At 38.4% G+C, this 26,585-nt stretch overlaps 1 protein-coding gene and 1 non-coding gene across 4 annotated transcripts; both read right to left on the reverse strand.

Annotated features, from left to right (window-relative positions):
• Window positions 1-7,719: 7,719 nt before the first annotated feature.
• Window positions 7,720-16,643, reverse strand: LOC116211631 (DNA-directed RNA polymerase II subunit 1). Of its 3 annotated transcripts, none has more exons than XR_004157710.1 (14): window positions 16,318-16,401; window positions 15,545-15,808; window positions 14,633-14,932; window positions 14,202-14,522; window positions 13,864-14,084; window positions 13,648-13,789; window positions 13,230-13,565; window positions 12,850-13,136; window positions 12,169-12,427; window positions 8,817-11,920; window positions 8,560-8,631; window positions 8,369-8,422; window positions 8,130-8,245; window positions 7,720-7,978 (listed from the first exon to the last, which is right to left on the reverse strand). XR_004157710.1 is itself a non-coding variant. In XM_031546094.1 (14 exons), exons 1-13 carry the CDS (start codon window positions 16,399-16,401, stop codon window positions 8,160-8,162), a joined length of 5,562 nt encoding a protein of 1,853 aa, XP_031401954.1. In that variant the 5' UTR covers window positions 16,402-16,643; the 3' UTR covers window positions 7,720-7,978; window positions 8,130-8,159. The 3 variants fall into 3 exon arrangements, 2 of the variants coding, with proteins under 2 accessions (XP_031401954.1, XP_031401955.1); XM_031546094.1 differs by having other exon boundaries at window positions 8,130-8,277; window positions 16,318-16,643; XM_031546095.1 differs by having other exon boundaries at window positions 7,720-8,245.
• A 3,537-nt stretch (window positions 16,644-20,180) lies between these two features.
• TRNAN-GUU lies at window positions 20,181-20,253 on the reverse strand. The gene has a single exon. It is a non-coding gene; the product is annotated as a tRNA-Asn (tRNA).
• Between the last annotated feature and the right edge of the window lie 6,332 nt (window positions 20,254-26,585).

Genomic DNA, 26,585 nt, shown 5'->3' on the forward strand with positions numbered 1-26,585 from the left:
TACCACTTTTTTTCACAACAAAACAACATAACTCATACAAAGTCAAAGGGTGAGTCTCATTTATACCACTCTTTTTCAAAATCAAAATCTGATTTTAAAATCCTACTATGAAACCAAACGCAGCAAAAGTAACTTTGATTTTGATTTTGATTTTGATTGTGAAAAAGGACAAATGAGATGTGATTATAAATTTGACTTGACAAACGTGTGTTTTTGTTATGTAGTGTGTTGAGTTAAAGTTAAAGTTAAAATTTTTGACTTGAAAAATATGTGTTTTTGTTGTATAGTATGTTGAGTTAAAGTTAAACAAACACGGCCTAAAGGTTATTAACAAATAGGATTAAAAGCGGGTTATGGAGTAAACTCTAATTTAAATTTAAATTAAAACTTATAATACTAAACTCTAAAAAAGTCCAAATTTATAAAATTTCTGTTATATTTTTCATAATCTTTAATTTTTATGGGTCTTGGACCACTCTCCACGTGAGAGAGAAATCGACTCAACAAAATCCTCTTTTTTATGTCTAATTAATAAACATCTAACTCATTAGATGTATGTTTAGGGCCCACCAAGGAATGGAGAACTGATCAGCAACTTTTTGAGTCATCCTATTAAAGTCCTGATGAGCTCAAGCTCAACAAATGCTCTCTATGGCATCTTATTACTACTTTTTTATCATATGAAAGTACCAATTGGATAATTGATTTTCAACTTTCCAAAGGAAAAAAGAATAAAAAATTCATTTGTCAAGCTCACTATACTATTATCTATACTATCATATAAAATATTACTCTTTCAGCACATCTTTTTTTAATCATATATAACTAATTTAGATCCTTAAATTTTTCTCAATTTAATCTGAACCGTCTATTTTTTATAAATTTTAAAATTTCAAAAATATCCTTGAAAAATCACAATATGATCCCTTTATTATATAAAATGTGATTTTTATTCACAATTCTTTCTGTCCGTCTTCAATCCCATTATAAATCCGGATTGATGATGTGGATTCTTATTATTGCCCCACGTGTAATATTAAACTAAACCAATTAAGTAAATCGGTTTACGAGATGCTCAATCAAACAAATTGAATACTGTACCTTGAAGATTGTAAGGAAGTATACATGTCTGCAATCTTTCCCTACAACCATAGGCTTGCACCACCAAAAAATAAATGCTTTGGTCCTCTGTCTCATTCCCTCAACACACTCTCACAACCACACCAGATTGTTCCAGTCTATACTCTAGTCTAAAGAGGTCTTGGAAATGGATCAAGGTGGGGACATATCCAAGGCGAGCAACATCCTAAACAGGGCCGACAACTCCTCGGTATAGAGGGATAACACCAGGATGGGCGTGTTCTCGATGTCGTCCTCAAAGGCTGAGGACGATGAGGAGGCCCTTAAGTGGGCCGCCCTTATGAAGCTCTCGGCCTTCTGCTGTCTCAGGAAGGGGATTCTAACGACCTCCCATGGGCTAATTTGTAACATTATTGAAAATTTATAGAATGAAAATACTTTTAAAAAAAATATAAAATGGATGATTCTTATTAAATGAGATGTGATCTAATGTTTCATATTAGTCTTATATGGTGTGAAAAAAATTAAAATTATACACAGTAAAATTTGGGTATAGTTAGAGATGCTTTCATCTGTCTCACTTTCATATTCCCAAAATACCTACGCTACACATGTTTTGAATTACATTAGCCATGAGATCAAGGACATCATTGTAATTTCAACAAAATAACTGCCACCACTTCCTTCTTTTGTCTCCCACTCCCTCTCTTTCCCTCCCTCCCCAAAACCAACATAGGTGGACCAATTTTTTTTTTGGTAAGCCGTGCACGATTTATTTTTTGAAAAAAGAATATTTTATTATGAACTATTTATCATAATTAATTTCATCATAACAACATTTTATTAACTATTACCATAATTAATTATAATACTTATATCTATACATTTATATATGAAAGTCGGAGATGGTCCATCGGTCTCATTTTCATATTCCCAAATTGTCTACGCTACATGCGTGGCAAATCAATGAAAGTTTTGAATATAAAATGAATAAAAAATACATAAAAATTGAATGACTGTAATTTGTCACTATTTTTTGGCAAATAAAAAAAATGTCCAGTATGCGAGAAGCTGTCGGTTAATAAAAATTAACACATTCATGGGTGAGTAGCTGCCCCATTTATTAGCTAAAAAAAAAAAACTGCCGTCTCTATCGAAAAGAAAAGCTGCCCATTTAAAACATTACTTTAACCTGTATGTTTCGAAATTTACATTTTGAATTTTACGATTGACAATTCTATTGATTTTCCGCTTGCGTGCTTTATAGTTTTTGATGGGAAAGTAATAAAATCCGTGCATAATACAAGTTATGGTTGATATTTTTTTATTTTTTTATTTCCTTTTCCGTGTATAGCGCGGGTGCATTCTTCTAATTTTGATGAACATAAACCATAATTTTGTCCATCAAATTAGTAGATGATTATAAAAACTACTATTGCATATCAATAATCTCTTTCAATCTCAACTTATCTTAAATTAATGTCGCTCAAATACTTTTAATTTATTCCAAAATTAACAACACTCTATCCGTTTAGAAAAATCAACTAAAATTTAAAAATATTTAGATTATGAAAAAAATCTGAGAACAGTAAAACTTTCTTCATTTCATATGTAGATGTCTCCTCCACAAAATACAATCCTCCAGAACGACTCCAATCGTTAGTTATCTCTGTAAGTGAGTTGCCGGAGGAGGAGAGGAATTGACATGAAAACCGGCAATAGACGGTGACAGATTATCCAACATAATAGCTTTCAAAGTGGCCACAAGATTCACAATAATAAATCCTTTGAAGAAGAGGATATTATTATTTCTGTCATTGTGATTTCATTATGAGAAGATTTGACAAGCAACTCTCCGTGGGAGATGATCAAATAATTGAGCCGTCAAATCAAGTTCCCAACCAATGCACCGCAAGTTCCACGTAGTGTATATATATATTATTTATTCCCATTTTGCCTCATTGGGGTTATTTGAATTCCTCCACGAACGTAATATCTAATTATGAAGTTTAACTTTTCAATCCGTTCATCAAATGAATTCCTCCGTCATGGAATGCTGCTAGCTGGTGGTTATCGAAATTATGACAACTTGCAATTGTATCTATTATATTATTTATGATGTGATCTTTTCATTATTATCCTTTGTAATCTATTTAACAAATAAATTATTATATTCCGCTCTTGTAATATTAGGTTAGTCATTTTTCTTTATATCGATTTTTGTTGTAGATATATAAAAAAATATTCATTATCATTCAAGCAAACAAGAATTATCTTTGAGTAAATATTAGCGATATACAGTATCTGACCGCTTGACGATCATCATATCTCTTACCAATACGATAATATATATATATATATATACACATACATACATAGACGTGTATATATATATTTTAAAATGTGTATATTTGACGGAGAAGTACGCGTGCACTGTGTCAGCAGCAAACAAATGGAATGAATTCTAGGGCAAGACCTGATTGATAATGTCAATGGAGAAATTATCAGCCACTTCTTTTTCTTTTTCTTTTTCTTTTTAGTCCTCTTTTTTAAGTCCAGATCATGATCTCAAGCTCCGACTAATCCTCGCTATGGCATCTTACTATTCTACCTTTTTCTCAATTGGGGGAAAAAAATTCATATGTCAATCAGACGTGAAAATAAATAAACAAAAAAAGCGAAATATTCTCCCTCCAACGCACCGAATTAAAGTAAGAGTTTGTTTAAAAATGCGATGATAGTTTCTTGTAGGGGTTTGCCCCGTTTAACTTACCGGAAAAAAAGAAATTCGATAGTAGATTTTACTAGCACTTCTTTTATTATTGCTTTGGACAAAAAGAAAAATTATTTGGCGAGAAATATCTGAAAAATATAAGTTGGATTAAATCTTGTATTGATAAATGTATTGTCGACATCATAAAAAATGTAATTTCGTCCAAATTGGTAAATGATTATAAAAAATACTACCGATATTTTTAAATCCGAACCAATTCAGCCGTTTGAACCGGTTAATCCCATACCCATTGTCTTGTCCAAGCTGAGTTTGACAAAAACCCAATGAGATGAAAAACCCGGTCAAGACCGGTAAACCTAGTCGACCTAATTCTCTCAACCATCACGGTTGAACCGGTTAATCCAAGACCCATTGTCTTGTCCAGCCGGAGTTTGACAAAAACTCAATTAGATGAAAAATCCAGTTAAAACCAGTAAACCTAGCCGACTCGCCGACCTAATTCGTTCAACAATCACGGTTAGATTGGTTATCCCAAGAAAGATCTTTTTTTCCGCAATTTATCGCAATTTATGGTAAGAAAAATAAGAAGAAACATACGAATTAGAGAATATATATATATATATATGCATATCATTCCTCTTTCAAAATTTAGGTGTATTTTGCAAATTGAACTCATACTTCAGTTAAAGTCTTGATATATGATTTGCTTTATTTATTGTTTGCCACATATAGTTTTAAATTGTGACTTTATTTTATATAATTTAAGGAAGTATAGGACCATGTTGTGACTCAATTCATCAATGTTATATAACTCCATATTTTTTAGGGTTAATTGTCTAAAAAAGTATCGACTATTTACTTTATTTGGTTTTTAGCATAAACTTTTGATAATTGTTCAAAAAAATATCAACTATTACTTTTGTAGCACGTTTAACCCTATTTACTTTATTCGGTTTTTAACACAAACTTTTAGTAATTGTTCAAAAAAACACCAACTATTACTTTTGTAGCACGTTTAGCATGCGGTTAGCTTCCCGGTGAAATGTGACAGAAAACTCCGACGTCGCGTGTTAACGGTGATGACATGACTAACGAAAGCTGAGTCGGATATATTTGCACACTTCGGGTGTGACCCAAAAATGAGAAAAAACCTCTTTGCCCCGCACATTTCTTCTTCGAGGTTATGAGAGGGACCGGCAAAAACGTCATTTCAAGTCCATCAACTCCTACTCGCCCAGGTTCCCTCCGGCGGAGACCCATTACGCGGACTGCAGCCGCGGCTCTGCTCCCCTGCAAGAAACAGAGCACGAGAACGGCGAGGAGAAGCCCAAGCCCGTCTTCATTGCCAGATCTCCTTCTCATGTCCTGCAGCGGCTCAAGTCCTTCAGCCGTTACTCCGGCAACTCGTCCTCGGAGCCCGCCGCTCCTTCCCTCCCGACCACTGACACCAACCATCACCTTGAGAAGCCCCTCGCTAGGGGGCACATTTTAGAGCTTCCAGGATGCCCGCAAGGAAGGAAAAGCTCAGGAGCAAGGATCCAGAGCTGGAGCCGCCAAGGAAGAGGAAGAAGGCGATTCGAAGGAACCTCCTTTATCGTCTCCCTCCCATTCCTCAATCCTCTGGACTTCTGCAAGTTCTGTTTCTTCGGGTTGTCGATTCGTCTGAGATCGAAGCTATGCCGTCTCTATCAAGCTCTTTTCCAACTCTAGCCCTGTCGGGTGGTTCAACTGGGCTTTATCAGTCGAAGCCGGAGTTAAACATCGTCACCATCGACGTCGGCGGCCAAATCTTCCAAACCACCAAGCAAACTCTGGCGCTCGCCGGCCCCAGTTCCCTCCTCTCCGACTCAGACCCATCTCAGCTCGCCACTGTTTTCGGGCCCCCCTCGAAGTGTGCTGACTTATCTAGCTCAGCTTCCGTTAGCCATGCCATCACCGTTAACACGTTACGTCGGAATTTTCTATCACATTTCATGGGGAGCTAACCGCATGCTAAACGCGGTAAAGATTAAGGGTGCATTTGTTTCAATTTAATCAAATAGTACTTAGAAGTTAGTTATAAGTTAAATTATAAGGGAAAATACATGGGAGAAGGAGGGAAAGATGAGAGATGAATGTCTAAATTACTTGATCATTAAATTAAAAATTACTAAATGAGATAAATTAAAAAATTATGTCATTATCTACCTAAAAAAAATTTATACATCATTTTTCACTTATTGAATATCTTTAACTCCCCAAAACACATCTCCTCATTCTTATCAATCATCTCATCTTCTTATAAAGTTTTTTTCTTAATTAATTAAATTAAATTTTAAGTACTATCAAATGTCACCTAATAGTTGGTGCTTTTTTGAATAATTATCAAAAGTTTGTGCTATAAATCGAATAAAGTGAATAGTTAATGCTTTTATAGAGGCGACAATATGCGTCGCATCGTGTTTAAACATATAATGGATTCATGTCAAAAAGCTCTAAATCCGAACATTACATGTTTAATAAACGTGTTAAGATTTTCAAACATGAACACGACATGTTTGATTACTGGTTGACACGGATACGACATATCTAACCCATTTAACTAAGCGTGTCTAACCTGTTTATACTTACCTACACGATATAAACAAATTTAGATGATTTTAGTGTATTTTCTTCTATAAATTGATACAATATGTGTAACAAATTTATTAACACGATAACATATAATATAAAATGGTCTAACCGTGTCTAAACGGGTTACAAGGATTGAACCCATTTAAACACGTTTATTTATTGTGTCTAAACGGATTTGACATGTTTAGACACGAAACACATTTAGCTTTAACCAAAACCCACTTAACTTCGTGTCGTATCCACGTCGTGTTATGATGTCGTGTCAAATATTGCCGGTCCTACTTTTTTAGATAATTAACCCTATTTTTAAATATTTCTCTATAATTCCATAATTCCTTATAATTTTCTAAAAAAAGAATAAAATTATCAAACAAGTTGTTGAGCTGATTAAACCGATTGACCCATGACTCGGTGAAGACTCCGGTTCGACAACCGGGCTGGGCTTAAAATCATTGGCTACTACTGCATATCAATCATCTATTTTAAATTATTTCAAATTTTACATTTTGTTTTTTTTAACTAATTTTATTTCCGTACAAGCCTAAAGATTGAGGAGGTGGGAGATAAGTCATATCTTCATCTCATGTATTATTTGTTTTTATCAAAGTCGGCTTTGTCAAATGTTGTTGACGTCATTCATCGTCGATGCTTCCCTTTCAGCGCTCAATTTGTTCGCAACACACCCAATTCCCAATCTTCACGGTTTCCATTTTTTTTTCCTTACTATTTTTATTTTATTTGGTTTCGGTTTCCAAATTCATTGACCAAATTAATTTTAATCTGTTGTATATCTTATTTTTAACTATCTCCATGTGCTTGGGGGTGGTCGTATGAGTCCAGTAGATCATCCACATCGAATTCAGCACATTTCATCAAATGTCCTCTCGCAATGTACCGAGAAGATCCAAACTCGAAATATCAAGAACAGCAGCCGCCTCCCAGGATATCTTCCTCTGCGTGCAAATCACAAAAGCAACTAACACATCCATTGAGTTCTAACTAACCCGTCCATTAAGTTCTAGGGCTAAGACCCGAGAACCGCAACCCCCTTATCATTTGTTTATCACATATGGAACTTCACAGTAGAAACTCGAATCCGTGAAAATACCCTCCACCGAACCAGAGCAAGAATGAACTAAACCAAAAAAAGAACTGGAAAACCATCCATGATCCATCCATAGTATGAACACCACCGAACAATAAGAGGCCAAATGCCTTGCGGTGTTACGAAGATATCCAGTAACGGTTGTTTCCAGGAAGAAAGTTCAAAGAGACGCAACACGAACCCCTTGTAATGTGCATAGCAAGTTCATCATTCTATTAATTGCCTCCCTTGCAGGGAGAGAAGCGCATAGAAAAAAAGTCATTGCTCCTGTTAATGTTACAATCAACATAGTGCCTCATTCACATAGTCAGCCTTTGAGACGTTAGCACGCTCGCTGACTTGACAAGATTACAAGAGAAGCAAATATAATCAATCCACTGCCATAAAAGAAAAATCTGCACTCGAAGTTTGTTATTTCACAGGATCTTGCTTCATTGATGGACCACCTGCATATCGAGTGAATTAGAGTCGGTATCAACTCCACATTCTTCTAAACATCACAGTGATTTTTTTTAATTAATATAATCCAAACAAAGTGGAGGATACAGAAATCTCTTAGTAGCCTCAGGCCCCAAGAATATCCACAGCAGTCCTCACCTCGAGCTTTCTCGTTCAAAAAATATCACTTCACCGACCACTCCTATCATCCTTCTTGCTTCGATCATCCTTATTGCTTGCTTGGGTGTACTGGCTGGTCGAAGATGGTGAGTAACCTGGTGCACTCGGAGAATACCCAGCACTCAAGCTACATTTATGTACAAGCAACAAAAGTAAGTACCTTGTAAAATTCACTTCCCTCTCTAGCTACACCCACCCAAATTTGTATACCATCTCACCTGTATTGGGGAGAACTCGGGCTATAATCTGGGCCTCCACCAGTATTGTATGGGCTACATGACAAAAGAACAAAAACTCATTTGTATCAATCAAGCAAATACACGAAGACCCAGTCTAGTTAAAAATATAGACACTGTATTGAAAGGGTCTCCCGGGGTATATCCTTCAAGTATTTAGCAAAAAGCTTTACCTGCTAGGACTGTAGGTTGGGCTTGAAGGTGAATACGATGGCGACGTGGGAGAATATGAAGGTGACGTTGGGCTGACACCACAAATAAACAAGTGAGTCTTCGAATGTAAAGCCATGGCAATAAGAACGTAATGTTAACAAAGACCCACAAGACAGCATGCCACACACTGTCAAATTTTCTTTTTCAGTTATATTTTTTGGAGGACTTTGTTTCCATATAAACGAAAATGACCTGCAGCATGTACAGCAGTTCTCACCTGTAATTAGGAGAGGTTGGACTGTAAGGACTGGAGGGAGACAGCCTCGGACTGCTCGGCGAGTATGCCAGTGACGGGCTATACTTTGCTGACTGAGGATTATAACTAGGAGATGTGGGACTGTACCCCGGAGAAGTAGGACTGTAACTGGGCGATGTTGGACTGTACCCGGGAGATGTTGGGCTATACGCCGGTGAAGTAGGGCTATATGATGGCGAGGTGGGGCTGTAAGAAGGTGAAGTTGGACTATACGAGGGCGAGGTGGGGCTATAGGAAGGCGAGGTGGGGCTATAGGATGGAGAAGTTGGGCTATATGCAGGGGATGTGGGGCTATAGGCAGGGGATGTTGGACTATAAGCAGGGGATGTCGGACTGTAACTAGGTGAGGTGGGACTGTATGTTGGAGAAGTGGGACTATAAGAGGGAGATGTAGGGCTATAGGAAGGGGAGGTGGGGCTGTATGAGGGGGAGGTCGGGCTGTATGAGGGGGAGGTCGGAGAGTACGAAGGGCTTGTAGGTGAATATGCAGGACTAGTTGGACTATATCCAGGAGAACTTGGGCTATAAGTTGGTGACGTCGGGCTGTAGCTTGGTGACGCCGGGCTGTAGCTCGGTGATGTGGGACTATAGCTCGGCGATGCCGGGCTGTAACTGGGAGAGGTGGGGCTGTAGCCCGGTGAGGAGGGGGTGTATCCTGGAGAAGAAGCAGGCGAGAATGCCATCCCGCCTACGTAAGGAGAGAACTGAGCATCTGTGATGGGAGAAAGACGGAGGTTCGGGCTCAGCAGATAACTTGGAGACATCATTCCTTCATGATAAGGAGTCCCAGATATAGGAGACCGAGCAGGAGTCATTCCAAAATCGAGACCCTCCATATAACTGGGCAACTGAAGTTCAATGGCATGCTTCAACATCTCATCATTGAGGTACAGGGCACAGTCTCCTGTTCCAATTGGCGCCAGCTGTCCCAACATAATGTTTTCAGTCACACCCCTCAGATAATCAGATTCAGCATAGACCGCAGCATCTAGGAGAATGTCAACTGTCTCTTCGAAGGAGCATCTCATCAATGGCCCAGTATCATTGCGGTTGATACCATGACGAGTAATCGCCATCAAGTGGCCCCGATAGGTCATGGTATCGCACAGAATAGCTAAGTGCCGGTAGTTCACATAAGATCCATCAAATGATATAACGACTCGCAGTTCATCCAAGAGGGACCGCCGAACTGCCTCAATACCAAGGACTTCAATAATTTCTATCAAGTGGTTGCTTGTTGTCCTCCTTGCATCAACACCTTCGTGGCACATGACAGCTAAGAGGTTGACACCTTCAGTATCTAACATCCACTCAGTCTCAGGCTTGAAGCCATCACTCTCCTCAAACTTGTTTACTTTGCCATTCTTAATGAACACCTTGTTAATATCTGGGATGCCACGAAGAGCCATCTCCGTCAGCATATTGCTTTCAATCTTCTTAAGGAAGACATCATCTTCTGCAGATTCATCGTTCATCTCCCCTTTTGGGGCATCATCATTCATTATACGGATCCGCAAGATCAGTTTATCGGCATTGTCATCATTGAATATACAATTCAGATCATCATCAAATTCAAGGTTGATCTTCTCAGCGATATCTGCCATGCTTAGCTTCTTATCAACCATCATTTCCCGATTCAGCTCTATCCTAAGCAGCCAAGGAGAGATCTTCTCAGGGGCAATCTCTTCGTCCGGCATCTCATAATATGATTTCACAAAATCAATATCCTCTTCAATTATCGTGCCCATGGGATCAGGATCATACCACACTTCTGTGGCTTGAGTGACACTGCGGAGAGTAGTATACTCCAAAGCACATTGGATATTCTTGGCACTTTCCTTTGTCTTATTAACCTCAGGTTTAAGGTACACCGAGAGGGAAGGGGTTTTTATTTTCTTGGCCACATTAATAATTTCTCTCAACCTGGGAACACCAAGTGTAACGTTCTTTGCACTAACACCAGCATAGTGGAACGTATTGAGAGTCATCTGTGTAGCAGGCTCGCCAATGGATTGAGCAGCCACACATCCAATCATTTCTCCAGGAGCTACCAGAGACAGAAGGAAACGCGATTCGATCTCGCCCAAAATCCATTCAAATGCTTCACGAGTGAGTCTGTACTCCTTCAACACTCTTTTACTAGCGAAAGTGCTACGAAGCAATATATTGAAAAAGAGAGTAGCATTCTTCTGAGCCTCAACACTCAAAAGATCCTTTCCAGGAACAACCAGCAGCTTCTCCTGGAGCTTATCAACATACTCGACAATTTCCATTGGATGCATATCAGAAGTACGCCTCATGTCAATCTTAAAGGTCTTCTGTGCGTTCCATATGAGCCTTTTGAGGTTGACGGGCAATGGCCAAGAATTATCACCTGTCGTAGCAATCTCAGTTCCAAGCTGGTATCTATCCGCTTCTAGTTTCTGAACTTCAGCGTCGAACACATTTCGAATTTCTCTGATAGTTCTCAGATCTTCAATATGTTCTGGCAGCATATAATCAGGATTCCAGTTATCATCATCTAGCTCGTACCTGAACACCCTATCGAATTCCGACCTTTTCATCTTCAAGGAGTCCAACTTTTGAGATTCAATCCACACAGAATCCATACCATCCTCCCCATACAGAAACTGTATAACATCTCCCAGAGAATTCCTGACAGTTCCATCATACTTAACCATGATATCCTCCATAGCCTTCACTAATCTTCTCTGAATGTATCCAGTCTCAGATGTCTTCACAGCCGTATCAATGAGACCTTCCCTACCACCCATTGCATGAAAGAAGAACTCTTGTGGGGTCAGCCCACGCAAGTAGGAGTTCTCAACAAATCCACGACTCTCTGGCCCATAATCATCTTTCGTGAAGTGGGGCAGCGTTCTATCAATGAATCCAAACGGGATTCGCTTACCCTCAACATTTTGCTGACCCACACAAGCAGTCATCTGTGATATGTTGATAAAACTTCCTTTAGACCCAGCAGTAACCATGGCCTTCAGATTGTTACTCTCAGACAGACTCCTCTGAGCACTGCTTCCAGCATCATCACGAGCCTTATTCAACACCTGAAAGATAACAAAGATTCAGTGCTCTCCATTTCTTTCTCATCCCTTTCATAACTACTCTAAGTTCTTAACCTGGCTTATATGTTTGGTGCAAGAAAAATGTCCTCGAAACAATTAACAACTCAAAGAAAACTGTAACCTGGCTTATATGTTTGGTGCAAGAAAAATGTCCTTGAAACAATTAACAACTCAAAGAAAACTGATGCATGGAAAAATAAATAGGAAGAATCAATAACTGTTCCACTGACCTGGTTCACTTTGTTCTCGAAAGATTCCATCATTGTTCTTCCAGGTTCAGGCTCCAACTTCTTCTCTTGGGCTTCCTTTATAAGTCTTTTCACTTCATCCTTAGCCTTCGATATGGTTTCATTAATTCTTTCCATAGTTGCTGCATCAGCAATTGTATCTCCGATACCAATGCTGAAAGCATTCTGCAAAAGCCAATAGTTGACAAGCCACTGCGTGTGTCCCAAAAATTTGCGGGCTGCATCTGGACCAACTTCTTCCCTGGTCAAAAGAACATTAAATAGAAATCAAAATCTAGGAGGCGTAAAATGGCACTTCCAACATTAAACAGGTCAATTCAGGTGTGATTTCAGGAAGGTCCCAACAAGCAGAATGAGAAGTGCAATAAATGAGGATAAGTCAAAATTTCCAGATAAGCTTATCAAAGTGCAATCAGCTTCCATATGTCTTTTAAAAAGCCCCCCCCCCCCCCCCCCCCCCCCCCCCCCCCCCCCCCCCCCTTTGGACAATAAAATTGAAGCCTTCTCAAGAGCTAAGACAGTAAGGTGCTCTGTCACTGTCCACTTGATGAAACTGAATTGTTAAGGAAATGTTCGTGTGCCATCTAAAAGACATCAGATTACCTTCATTAAGAAATTGTCAAGGCATATGTTTGAACTACTAAAGCAGCTTAAAATCTGTACCAGATGACATGTATAAGACTTCCAGTAGATGTTCCGAGAGCCTTCTTGCAGAGAGTCCCAGAGAGCAACTCTCCCTTCTCTATTCGGACTTGCGTATCTCCTGGAGTTATAAAGCCCGTTTCCAACTCAGAATGCCAAGCAGAAGTCCTCATGAGATTAATCTGCTTTGGAATGATGAGATTGAAAACTTGTTTGCCTGTCCAGAGTGGCCTAGGCTTCAAAATAGCCGGAGCAGGAACTTTTCCATCAAAGTCCTCCCACCACATCAAGGTGTTCATGAAAACATCCTACAGAAGTATGGTGGAGATCATTACCAAGATAAAAACAAAGCAGTCATCTAACTAGAAAGAAGATAGAAGACATGCTCAGGTGAAAATTACCTTCTCAATGAAAGTGTCCCTTTTAGTGATTTTACGGCATCCTAAGAGTGTATCCTGGACAATTCCCATCACAGGTCTATTCGATTGAGGTGACACAATGCATTTGGGAACCATCATTAGTTCCAGGACTTCTGCTCTAGTTTCAAATGACTGCGGAACATGCATATTCATTTCATCCCCATCAAAATCAGCATTATATGGGGATGTCACTGACAAATTCAATCTGAATGTTGAGTAAGGCATAATCTTGATTCTGTGGCCCATAATAGACATTTTATGAAGACTAGGCTGCCGATTGAAGAGGACAAAGTCTCCATCATTCAAGTGCCGCTCCACCTGCAATAATATTACCAGTCTGAGACAGAGCGCTCATTAAAATGAAAACACAATCTAGAATAAGGGAGAATGCAGACAATACCTTGTATCCCAGCTCCAGATGATGATCACTACTTTTCTTCAAGTATCGGAGATCGAGACGTTGTCCATCATCCCTTATAATGTACTTGGCACCAGTTTTACCAGGTGGAGGATGAGGGCCATATTCCACAAGTTCCTTCAACCTGTAAAATAGGGTATTTATGATTGTCGACCATGTAAAGCACAGGGAAGATGTTCAATAAAATATGATATGAACCTTTCAATGTTATAAGGAGTCACTGCTTCTGGATAAGTCAGATTCAACGCAATACTCCACGGGACTCCAAGCTCATCAATGTTAATATTTGGATCTGGAGTAATGACAGTACGTGCTGAGAAATCAACTCTTTTACCCATCAGATTCCCCCTAATACGGCCTTCCTTGGCCTTAAGCCTACTACAGATTGACTTGATGGGTCTACCAGATCGCTGTGTAGCCTGCGCAGTAACAAAACAGTATATAAATGCATTAGCGGTTACAAAATAAGAGCGGGCCCCTGCCTACCAACAAAAATCTACAGATCTGAATTCATTTGAATAAGAGAGCCAGCAGACCCTTGGTTGTCCGGGCAACTCATTGTCAAAGTACGTGGCGATATGGAACTGCAACAACTGTGCAAACTCCGATATGATGTGTGCAGGCGCTCCATTTCTTTCCTGTTGCCTCAGATTCTCATTGTGCCTTATGATCATTGCCAGCTGGTGTGTTAAATCATCCTCACTTCTAGAAGATGTATCCATCATCACAGATGGCCTAACAGGAGGAGGAGGAATAGGCAGAACTTGTAAGATCATCCAATCCGGACGAGCATATTTTGGATTTAAACCTAATAACTGACAGTCTTCATCACTTATCCTCTTAAGAACACTTAGAACCTGCATCCACATTTAAAGGTGATCAATATCACAAATAGCAGAGACTCGAAAATCATATATGTAACGAAGGATTGGCACATAAGAAACTATCATAAATGCAAGTAAATTACCCTTTCTGCAGAAAGGGTCTGCTTCCTTTCAACAGGCTCGGGAAGCTGGTCCGGATCATCACTTTTCTTCCTCGGAGACTTATACTCCGCAATCATTTTCATACCTTCAATTGTGAGCTTCGGCTGCTGGGCGCCACAGCCGCCACGACTCTTTTTAACTGGCTCTTCGGAGTCTTGACCTTGGACATCAATCTCATCACCACCTTCACATTTGGTTTTATTCTTACATGCATCCAGTATCTTCTTAAGCCTATTTTTTGGATTTCTTATCCTCATTGCTTGTTTAAACTTGTGTTCCTCCTGAAATAATAATAGAATGATCCAAGATCACAAGCTGTGCTAGCAATTTATAACGCCTCGAATCGCCTCTAAGTATCTTAAATTAAGACATCGAGATAATCCACACCATCTCAGGCTGTAAAAGTAAATATTTAAAGGGATGTGCTTGCGAGATAAGCAACCCTCCTCAACAACTATTTTCTAAACAGCAACTAGAAACTTGTAAAGCCTTTGCAGATCTTTTGTGCTGTTTGCTGATTTACAGTGGACTAAACCAATCTGATATAACAACATTCTCTCCAATAATCTGTTATTACGTTCCGTTATGAAAATGAACTCAGCAACTTGAATAATTGATGTTCCATGGAGAAATTCTCTCTTTCCTTTACGCTGACAGTCATCTCAGTTTTGGGATCCCATATCAGGCATTTTCTTGAGTCAAACTTTCAATAACTGATTTTAACATGTAAATGTAGTCATCGTGCTAATTTGAATTCAGCAGAACTTTAATAAGCTGCACTTAACAGCTCTATAGTCCAACTCGACGAGTCGCACGAGAGCGAAGAAGGCTGAAAAAGACTATGCAGGAACCAAGTCTCACACTAGGAGCCAGCCAACCAACAGGCATAATACCTCGTCAGCCAGGATTTTTGAGCAGTTGAAGCACACGCAGCGCATGATACTTAGCACAGTTTTCATAAACCCGATATGGAACATAGGCTTGGCGAGCTCGAGGTGCCCAAAGTGACCTGGGCACTCAGCCATGTTCGCCGTACAAGTCTCACACTTCAGTTTCCTATCAATTGTGCCAAGCCGAGGATCGCTCAGGCCACCGGGCTTCGGCTTGCCCCTCTCCGTTGTCTCACTATGTTCAATCTGTATAACAGACATTTGCCTCTGCAAACCACAAAGAGAAAAAACTTAGCTTTTCGGGACATTAAAGGATTCAGAAAGACCGACCACTAGTTTAACAGCCAATAACAATGCATCAGTCGACGTAAAATGAATCCCCGAAAGCTAGTCCTTTGAAGATCACTACTCGGGAGAACGGCAGAGAACTAATTCAAACACTCTTTCACACTTTAAGAGAGGATTTCTCATCAATCGACTGCTAAAGCTAGTAAGAAAACCCTAATTCAATGGCAGACAAGTCATTGTTGGGGACAGAATTTTTGCTGCATAAGGCTAGCTCAACCACTTCCGGAGTGTCTAGAGGGATACCCGATGCGAACCAATCCCTAAAACCCTAGTTTTGGGGCCGGGGGAGTAACAACTCATACACAAGACTACGCAGACCGAGTTCAACGACAGAATCAAACCAATCCCACTGCAAGACCCTCCCGGAGACCAAACAGGAAACTCAAACGAGACGGCGGAAACCGAATGGAGAGGGCGGGGGGAATTACGATCTCGTCGGGGCTGAGGATGCCGAACTGGACCATCCGGACCTTGGCGACCTCCGCTGGCGAGAAGGGGAACCTCAAGTCCATGGCGATCGATCTGGTTCTACTCCGTAAACCCTAGGGTTTTCACACAGTCCAAATTCGGAATCAATGGAGGCTTCTTCTTCTCCTCCTCCTCCCCGAGTATGGGATTCTGCTTTGTCCGTTATAAATTTTAGCGGTTAAGCTCTGCAGTGAGCAGAGGGCACAGAGAGAGAGAGATCGGGAGAGGACGGAGATCTCTCCTCAAAGAAGCTCTCTTGCAGGAAGAGAACCAAATGAAATTTCCCGACCCCCTAAGGGGGTATTTAAAGACGGAGAGGGAGAGAACCGACCCTAATGGGGGCTGTTTGGTTCCGTGGGATTTGCGTAACCCTGTCCCGATTAGGATTGAAATTTATTATATCTGTTTTGCTGGATATTTTTTGGTAAAAACACATGTGCGTTGTCGCGGTTTATTTTATAAGAAATTGAGACTTCTAATTAAAAAATTATATTTTAATAAATTGAAAATCATTATAATCATTTTGGACATTTTATTTCTTATTATTTTGCAATGCAACCTTCATAAAATATTTTTCAATGTATGTAATGTATCATATTATTACAGTAAAAGTTATTGAATTAATTAATTTTAAAATTAAAAATTCAGTCAAACATAGTGTTATATAAATATAAAACTAAAAAAATAACATGGAAATAGAGAAATGTTATATAAATGTGGTTATCACATGTATCGTGATGATTTAATTCGAAAATATCATATTGAGTACTTTGACTCATCAAATATTATAATCGTTAAAATTTTAAAATTCTAACTTTATCAAATATCTCTAATATTTCTTAATTTTCTTTACGTAAATTTATTACTCCATCACTTTGTTCTCGAAAATATTTAATTAAGAAGTTATTAAAATATAAATCTAGAAATGAGAATGTAAAATTATAATTAAAATAAAGAAAAATCAAGTTTGAGGGACTAATTTGTCAAACATAAAAGATAGACAAAATAAAAAAGAAATGAAACAAAAGGAGAGGTTCTATTGGGCCACCTGTCAAGTTATGAGAGAGTTATTTTTTTGTAACTCTCTTTTAGCTCAAACTAAACTTGAGACCTACGAGTCGACGCTTGTAATTTTTTTGTTAATTTATCTTAAATAAATAAATAAAATCTTTTATGTTTCTATGACTTATTATGTTGATGGCTTACACGTAGTATTATATATTAGTAGATGTAACATTGATTGAGAGTATAGATTTGTTATTGTTATATGTTGCTCTTTTTTTAATATAAACTTTTAAATTTATTTGTGATATATTTGTATAGATGATTTTATTTATTTTTTCAAAGATATTTATTCAGAAACAATGTACGGTATGATGCTGAATCCAATATAACTTTTCATATGAATAGTTATATTAAATAATAAATATTTTGCGTATTGATATTATAAAAATAGGACAATTTTTACATTTTGTAGTAATAGGAGTTACATATTTGCAACTCTCATCTTAAAAGTTCCATATTCATGTAACATTTTGGACATATGATATATGTGTCACTTTGTAGGGACCCAGAAGGAGGAGCCCCTGATCCGATCCTTCTCTCGGCGACCATCAAGCTCCTCATCGTTATTTTTTTAAAGGTTTATTAATTAATTTTATTTTAATTTCTCATTTTTTCTTTTACTTTTTAAATAATTTTAATTTGCAATCACTGATAAATTACACGTAAGCAAAATTAACGGTGTCAAGTCCACATTAAAAAATTTTCTTTTTCAAAAATAAAATATGAAAAAAAGCACAATAAAAATAAGAAAAATTGGATGAAAAGTTTTGAAGACAAGACAATTGACTCAACTAACTATGTTTCTACCACTACAATACTAATAAACTTATGCTCATCTCTCACATTCTTTAATTTTTTTATTAATTACTTTCAATGAGTAATTAAATTAAATAAGATGAATGAAAAGATACTCAATCAGGAGTGGAGGAATTGTTCAAAAATCCTACGTGACAGACTCACATCACACGAACGGAGGCTTCTCATCGCACAGGCTCGAGGAGCCCATTTTAAATACCTATAATAATAGATGGAAGATAGAAGATATCAGGATAAATAGTACATACCCATCCCCACTCCAAGGTGAAAATGCTGGACTTTTTTTATTTATTTTTGTAAATGGAAAATTTGTCTCATCGTAGAGGTGATATAATATGTTCAAAAAAAAAAAAAGATTGCTTCGAGGAGAAGATGTATATAATATGATCTTGTAGATCAATGCTATATAGTGACAGTACCGTTAGAAATTACGTGTGTTTTAGTGACTGAAAAATTGATGCTCATATTGAATCGTTGAGTGATGAACATGATAGTTCGAAAATAAATTGCAGATATCTTATCTACACATCTGAAGCTTGGAAGATACGAATGTGGCAAATTTCAGTCAATATATATGCCTTGGACCTCACGTCCTTTCTAGCAGTAGTCATTTGTTTTTTTTCTTTCTTCTTTTTTTATGTAACTCTCAGTATATATAACCAGTGAATAAAATCGGTGCAATATGCAGGAAATATTCATTAAAATATGATATACGAGATATTATATTATATTATATTATATTATATTATATTATGTTATGTTATGTTATGTTATGTTATATTATTATAGTAAACATTATACTATATTATAGTATTACTATAGTAAACAATAAAAAATTGTCCATAGCAATGAGAGGGAGAGTAGTGATATTTTCCAAACTCTTTAACAATATTCCTTTTCTAGTCCTTTGATTATTAAAATATTTTTATTATTTTATTTATTTACTTTTTCTATATTTCTTTTGAGTTTTTATCCTATATCTTATATTCAGAAATCCAATCAATTATGACGAATCAAGTTCGACTTGAGTCAGGTCGATCAACTAAGTCGTAAAATTTCCTCAATCGTGAATTTTTTTCACATACAATACTCAAATTCGACTCAATAAATAAAATTATTTGTTTATTTACATTTTCTATCATTTTTCTCCAGTTTGTATCATGATATTCGCAAGTCTAATGAGTTCTGATTAATTTAGCTCAAATTAATCAGCCCACTAAGTGGTAGAATATTTGCATTTTCTTAGATTTTCTCCACACACAAGACTCGAGTTCGTGTTGCTTAGAATAAACAAGTGTCGATATCCCCTGAACCAAGCTACATTGGTTACACATTTCTAATTTATTCCCTTGCGCTTCTAAATCCTTCTAATAAAAAGTTTGTGAAAGGACTTTATAATTATATATATCTTTTTAAATTCGCGACCAATTTTTATTTTGTCAAATCATTATTCTAGAGGAGTGAAGTGCATCATTCTTATTGCAGTACACATCGAAAAAAGGAATGTATGTCTTTCACAAAAAAATAAATTAAATAAATTAATAAAATTGTAAAACATAATTTTTTTACCTTTTCCTCATTGAAGTTCGGGCTTTTTTTTAATATATATATATATTTCGCATAGTTTCTTTTAACATTTTTTTGTCAATGATATAAGTCATAACCTATCATAATGATTTTTTTGTAACATATAAGGTAAATTATTTTCTATATTTCAATATCCTAATGAATATCAGTAATCAAAGTAATTAAATGACATAAAAAATGAGTTTGTAACTATTATAAATGTAAAATTTGGAGTAACCATAAAAATATATTAACTTTTACTTCAGGTTTACTATATAAGTTAATATAACTTGTAAGAACTCTAATGGTTACCGTACTCTTAACGGTCAAAGCGAACCCTTTCATTCTGAATTCTTTAATTCGGAATGAATCAAATCTCCCCAAGTAGGATTCGAACCTACGACCAGTCGGTTAACAGCCGACCGCTCTACCACTGAGCTAATCCGAGTAAATGGAAAGGGGGATGAATTCAACTTTAAAGAGACATTCTATAAAGATAACCCAGTTTATAAAACTTCTTATCTGGATGGGAATAAAGAGAATTCAAAGTTAGAAATATTTAAAGAATTAATAGTTCATCCTATTACTATATATTGATTTATTATTTAAATTGAGTATTGCATAAATTATGATTACGATCTTATCGATAAGAAAACGTTCCTCTCCCGCGGCATCATGGGGGCATTTTGCCCTAGTATTATATTATATTATATTATGTTATATGTTATGCAAATTAATTATCAAATTATATGTATCGGTTATGAATATACAATTAGTTTTGTTTCCATCTAGTATAATATTGATGAATAAAAATTGATTAAGTGTTATTATTACAAGTATAATAAGTGTTTATAACAAATTTCAATTTTTTTTTAAAAAAGCTCGTGTAATATTTTTTCACGAAGTAATTAAGAGACAAAACATAATCATATTTCAGCGAATATGATTTTTTTTACGTAACATAGTTCTTCTGTTTTTTTTTTTTTGAATAAGAATGTATATGTCATTAATAGATAAAGAAACAGAAGTTCTAATGGAATCTCAGACTCCCTAGAGAGAACATGTGAGGGAAGCGAGGAGACGAGGACAAACCTGTTGTGCTTACAAATTGCTGCCCAGCTGGCAAGATTATGGGTGAGATAATTCGAGTTCCTCGGCCAATATCCCAACTAACAAAATGAGATAAAAGGTCTTTAGCCTTAGCTACATAGGAATGAAAAAACGACAGAGTTGTTGGAGGAGATCATGTAGAGCATCTACGACGTCCATGGAATCACCTACTAGAAGCAAGGAGGCAATACCCACTTCCTTAGTTGTAGAGATAGCTAGGTAAGCAGCTTCTGCTTCCCCTTCAAGAGGGTCAGTGGAGGTGGATTTGAAGGTCCAAGCGTGTCGTAGAGTGCAAAGATGATATGCCGAGTCGTGAAGTCGAAGGAAGTGCAGGGGAGCTTTGATGGGCAATGCATCTATATGTTCCAATCTGTGATGTATGCTGTTTCTCGAGCCAAGCTTGTTTGTAAATGGCAGTTTTCCTTGTGATCTCCTGGGCTATTTTCAGCGGGTTCAATACATGGAGCTTCCCTGTTTGAATTTCGTTACTGCCATAAAGCATCAAAGCAGACCACAACTTGTAATTGGAAATGATGTTGCAGATGGTGAGGAATGTTGAGGTCAAGGTCAACTCCCATAATTAGTCTGATCCAATGTACCGGGGAACTGATCCTTGCTCTATTGACTCGAATGGGCAATTCCAAGAGTGACCAAACAATCTCAACAAAGGGGCAAGTGAGGAATACATGAATGGAAGTTCCTAGTTGACTATGACAGAAGTAGAGCAATCAGTATTTGTGATACAAAATCTTCGGCCGAGTATGGATGCAAATAGGAATGCTTCCTAAATAAGTCTTCAGAGGAGGAGTTTGCAACGATCATGAATTTTTGCCCTCCAAATTCGTTTCCATTCAGATTTGGAAAGACGAGATTGCGGGAAATGAGTGGTTTGGTCAACTAGATAGTTGAGTGAAGACCATTAGTTGCTGATTGCCAAATCAAAGAGTCAAAAGGTTCATTTGGATGCAGCTTGATTTCAAGAATGCAGTGAGTGGAAGAGTTATCGAATAATGACTGGAGTAGAGGGACATTCCAGGAGATTCCATTTGCAAGAATAAGTTTTAGACACCCATCTGTATTTTGAGGTGATAGGGCAGTTTAATCGAGCATTGGGCAAGAAATTAGGGTTGTTTATGGTTCCGTCCATATGTCGATGGACCGACCATTTGCTATCCTGAAGCATGCTCATTTTCTTAACAGCGGAATTGTGGTACAAGTCCCGATGTCCAAAGGAATGAGGATCTTGAATTGGGAGTATGGTAGAAGAAAGGCTGGTGTTTCAAGTATTTCCTTTGTAAGAGCTGTACATATGGTCTATCGGAGTTCCAGCAAATTGCCCAAGCAAGTTTCAAGATAGAGGCAATGTTTTGATCCCACACCCTTCAAAACCCGAGACCTCCACTGAATTTGGGGATCAAAGTAGGTCCCAAGATTTAAGATGAATCCTGGGGTTGCCAAGAGAATTGTTTTCCCACCAAAAATTTGAGAACATGGAGTCAAGTATTTGACAGAGAGTCTTTGGGAGAAGAAGGAAGTCATAGTGTAAGCTGGGAGGGATACAACAACTGTACGGATTAGCACACTTTTACCAGCTTGAGAAAGGGTCCTAGATTTCCAAGAGCTGAGTTTTTGAGTGCCTCGATCAATGTCTTCGAAGTATCTTGTTTTGGCTTTTTGGATATACAGTGGTAGACCGAGATACTTGGATTTCATCTGACATTTTTTGAGCTCAAGAAGAGCGCAAAAATGATTCCCAAGTTTGTTAGGCATATTATTGCTAAAGAAAAGAGCAAACTCGGCTCAATTGATTTTCTGTCCTGACCAGAGTTGGTATTGATCAAGAAGACTGAATAAGTGGAGCAGGTTCCAATCAGTCGCTTCAGCAAAGAGAAATAGGTCGTCCAGCAGAACGAAGATGAGTCATGGGAGGGCAGCCAAGACCAATTTTGATTCCTTGAATATTACCTAATGATTCCTCATAGGACGAAAGTCTAGAGAGAGCCTCAGTAGCTAATAGGAAAAGAAAGAAAGGGGGACAATGGATCTCCTTGTCGAATGCCACGAGATGGCTTAAGTAACCGGAAGGGAGCTTTCATTAATGAAAATGGAGTATGAGAAAATAGAGATGCATTGATGAACCCAATGGATCCATCATCCATCAAAACCAAGATCATGTATTACGGGATATGCCATGATTTCCGAGATATTTCCACATATTCTCCGAGATTTGTTACATTAGAATCTTCTTATATTCTTAGGATATTCTAGGATATTCTTAGGATATTCTTTGTATAGTTTATACAGTATCCTTTTTTGATTTACTTACGAGTTATTTTGTATATATACGGTTGTCACATCAATAAAGATTATCACCTTCTATTCAATCGATTCTCCTCTTTTCACATGGTATCAGAGCTTCAAAGTCTTGAAACCGATCAAATCCTTGTTGATATTCGTTTCTTATTTTCCAATTATCCCATGGAAGCAAACACTGGAGTAGGAATGGGATCCATCATCGCTGTTTCACCTTATACTGTCACCTCATCCGATGCGCTAGGAATCAAGATCATCGCCTGCACTTTGAATGGTGAGAATTATCTCACTTGGTCCAGGCTAATGACTAATGCACTTCGAGCAAAGAATAAGCTTGGGTTCATCGATGGCTCAGTACAAAAACCAGCTGAGGGAGATGCCAATGAATTGCAATGGATCATGTGCAATTCGATGGTCGTGGCGTGGATAACCAATACTCTCGATCAAGATTTGCAATCGAGTGTCGCATGTATCGAAAATGCGAAGACTCTCTGGGATGACCTCAAAGAGAGGTTTTCGGAAGGTAACGAAGCAAGGATATATGAATTGAAATCTCGTTTATGTCTGATGAGACAGGAAGGTGAAACCGTCGCAAAGTATTATTCCAATCTCAAAGTCTTGTGGGATGAGCTAGAGAATTTTCTCACGGCTCCTACTTGTACTTGTGCGGCGGCAGCATTCGTGACTTCACATCGCGAGAAAGAAAAAGCATATCAATTTCTCATGGGGCTCAACCCGGAGTTCGGTATGGTGCGCTCCAATATCCTGAGTCTTGATACACTTCCTTCTCTTAACAAAATTTATTACATGGTGATTCATGAGGAGCGACAAAAGATTGTGGCTCGTGGACATGAGTCGGGACCAGAGGCAGCAGTTTATTATGTCAAGGAGGGAGCTGGAACAAATCAACCCGACGCACGATCGGGAGGACGACCTTACTGTGATCACTGTGACCGAATGGGCCACACTCGCAGCACATGCTGGAAACTTCACGGAAAGCCCACGGATTGGGAGCCCAGGAGCAAAGGCAAAGGCGGGCCCAAGCAGCAAAAGAAACATGGGCCGAGTTATGCAGCGACTGGGCCGAGTAATCTGCAGGCCCGTTCAAATGCAGTCCAGGCCGCCAGCTCTGGTCCGAAGCCCAGCAAAATTTCAGAGCTGTCCACAGCCCAGTTCGAGAAGCTTCTTGACATAGTCGGAAGAGATAATCACTCAGCTGAGCCTCTTGTCGGTAATAAATTAATTTCCATTAATCCAGATGATCAATGGATTATTGACACGGGTGCTTCGCGCCACATGACAGGAAGGGTTGACTTATTTAATTCTAGTCGACTTATTGAGAATTTCAGGGTTCGATTTCCTAATGGCAATTCTATTCTTGCCACTAAGGAAGGAAACATTCATATCGCTGGGGATCTCAATTTATCGAATGTCATACTAGTTCCATCTTTTGAGTGCAATTTAATATCAGTTGCTCAATTATCCACTGATTCTAATTGTCGGGTGATTTTTCATGGTGACATGTGCTTATTACAGGACCTCACCACGAGGAAGACGTTTGGAGTGGGTGAAATGCTCGGGGGGGTCTACTATTTACGGCGTGTGTCATCATCGTCAGTCATAGCTTCCGCAGTCACATTTGAAAATAATGAGCTTTGGCACAACCGTTTGGGGCACCCGTCACGTCGTCTTATTTTTAAGGGTATTACATCTAATTCCAGTTGTCATAAGGACTGTGATGTTTGCTATAGGTCAAAGCAAACTCGTTCTCCATTTCCAATAAGTCTCAATAAAGCGAGCTATTTATTCCAATTAGTTCATTGTGATTTATGGGGGCCATACAAAATTAAATCACTTTCTGGGGCTTATTACTTCATGACGATTGTTGATGACTATAGTCGAGCTATTTGGATATACCCTTTACGTGATAAAGCCGAGGCCAGATATAACCTAATTGGATTCATCAATCTGGTACAAAATCAGTTTGAAAGATCAGTGAAAATTCTTCGGACTGATAATGGGTCGGAATTTCTCTCCAAAGAAATACAAAATTTCTTCTCACAACGTGGCATCATACATCAGACTTCCTGTTCCTATACTCCACAACAGAATGGGCGAGTAGAAAGGAAACATCGCCACATATTAAACGTGGCACGGGCACTCTTATTTCAGGCAAGTCTTCCAACACGATTTTGGGGAGAATGTGTGACCACTGCTGCATACCTCATCAATATAACGCCATCATCGATTTTATCGGGTAAAACTCCGTTTGAGATGTTATTCAATAAACCACCTGATTATTCTCACCTACGAGTATTTGGTTGTCTTTGCTACGCACATAATAGGTCAAGCGTAACAGACAAATTTGGAGAAAGATCACGTAAGTGTATTTTCGTGGGATACCCATACGGTAAGAAGGGTTGGCGCTTATATGATTTGAAAACACGAGAAATATTTGTCTCTAGGGATGTGAAATTTTTTGAGGACACATTTCCTTTTTCTCAAGAGAGGTTGGACAATAGAATTATTGACAAGAATGACACACCCTTGTTCTTGGATTTTGTGCCCGGTTCGGATTATGGAAGCAAGGGGGAGAATTATGAGCTAGAAAATAAATTCAAATCAGTTCAGCCCAATGATGAATCAGGACATGCCCAGCCCGAAGTTAATTCAGCAGTCCAGCCCGTTTCTTCTGATCATCGGCCCGCAGAACTGGAGAATATTCCAGCTCGGCCTGCAGTCCAGCTCCCTTCCTCTGAGGCCCAATTCTCTTCCTCCGAGGCCCGGATCACTTCCTCCGAGGCCCAGCTTCTTCCTTCTGCGGCCCAGCTTCCTTTCTCTGTACACAGTCCACTGATTCAGCCCATGGATTTTGGGCCTCTTTCTCCTACCCATGCTGATAGTACTCCAGATAATCAGAATATTCAGTTACGAAGATCAGACAGAAATCGACATCCTCCCAGTTGGCACAAGGATTTTCTTTGCCATACAGTTGAAATTCAGCCCCCCCTCTCCAATTCGAGCACACCCACTTCATCGACTTTCTCGGGTAAGTCTTATTCAATTGAGCCATGTCTATCATATTCGAAATTTACTGATTATCATTTTGCATATACTGCGGCATTGGACCATGAGGTTGAACCTCGATCCTACCAAGAAGCAGTACAAGATTCTCGATGGCGTAATGCTATGCAGGCTGAAATACGAGCTTTGGAATCTAACAATACTTGGCGAATAGAACCAGTTCCCGAAGGCAAGAAACCCATTGGTTGCAAATGGGTTTTCAAAATTAAACGTCATGCGGATGGCAGCATTGAACGTTTCAAGGCTCGTCTTGTAGCAAAAGGATTCACACAAA

Source organism: Punica granatum, chromosome 6 (assembly GCF_007655135.1).
Source record: "Punica granatum isolate Tunisia-2019 chromosome 6, ASM765513v2, whole genome shotgun sequence".
Taxonomy (NCBI): domain Eukaryota; kingdom Viridiplantae; phylum Streptophyta; class Magnoliopsida; order Myrtales; family Lythraceae; genus Punica; species Punica granatum.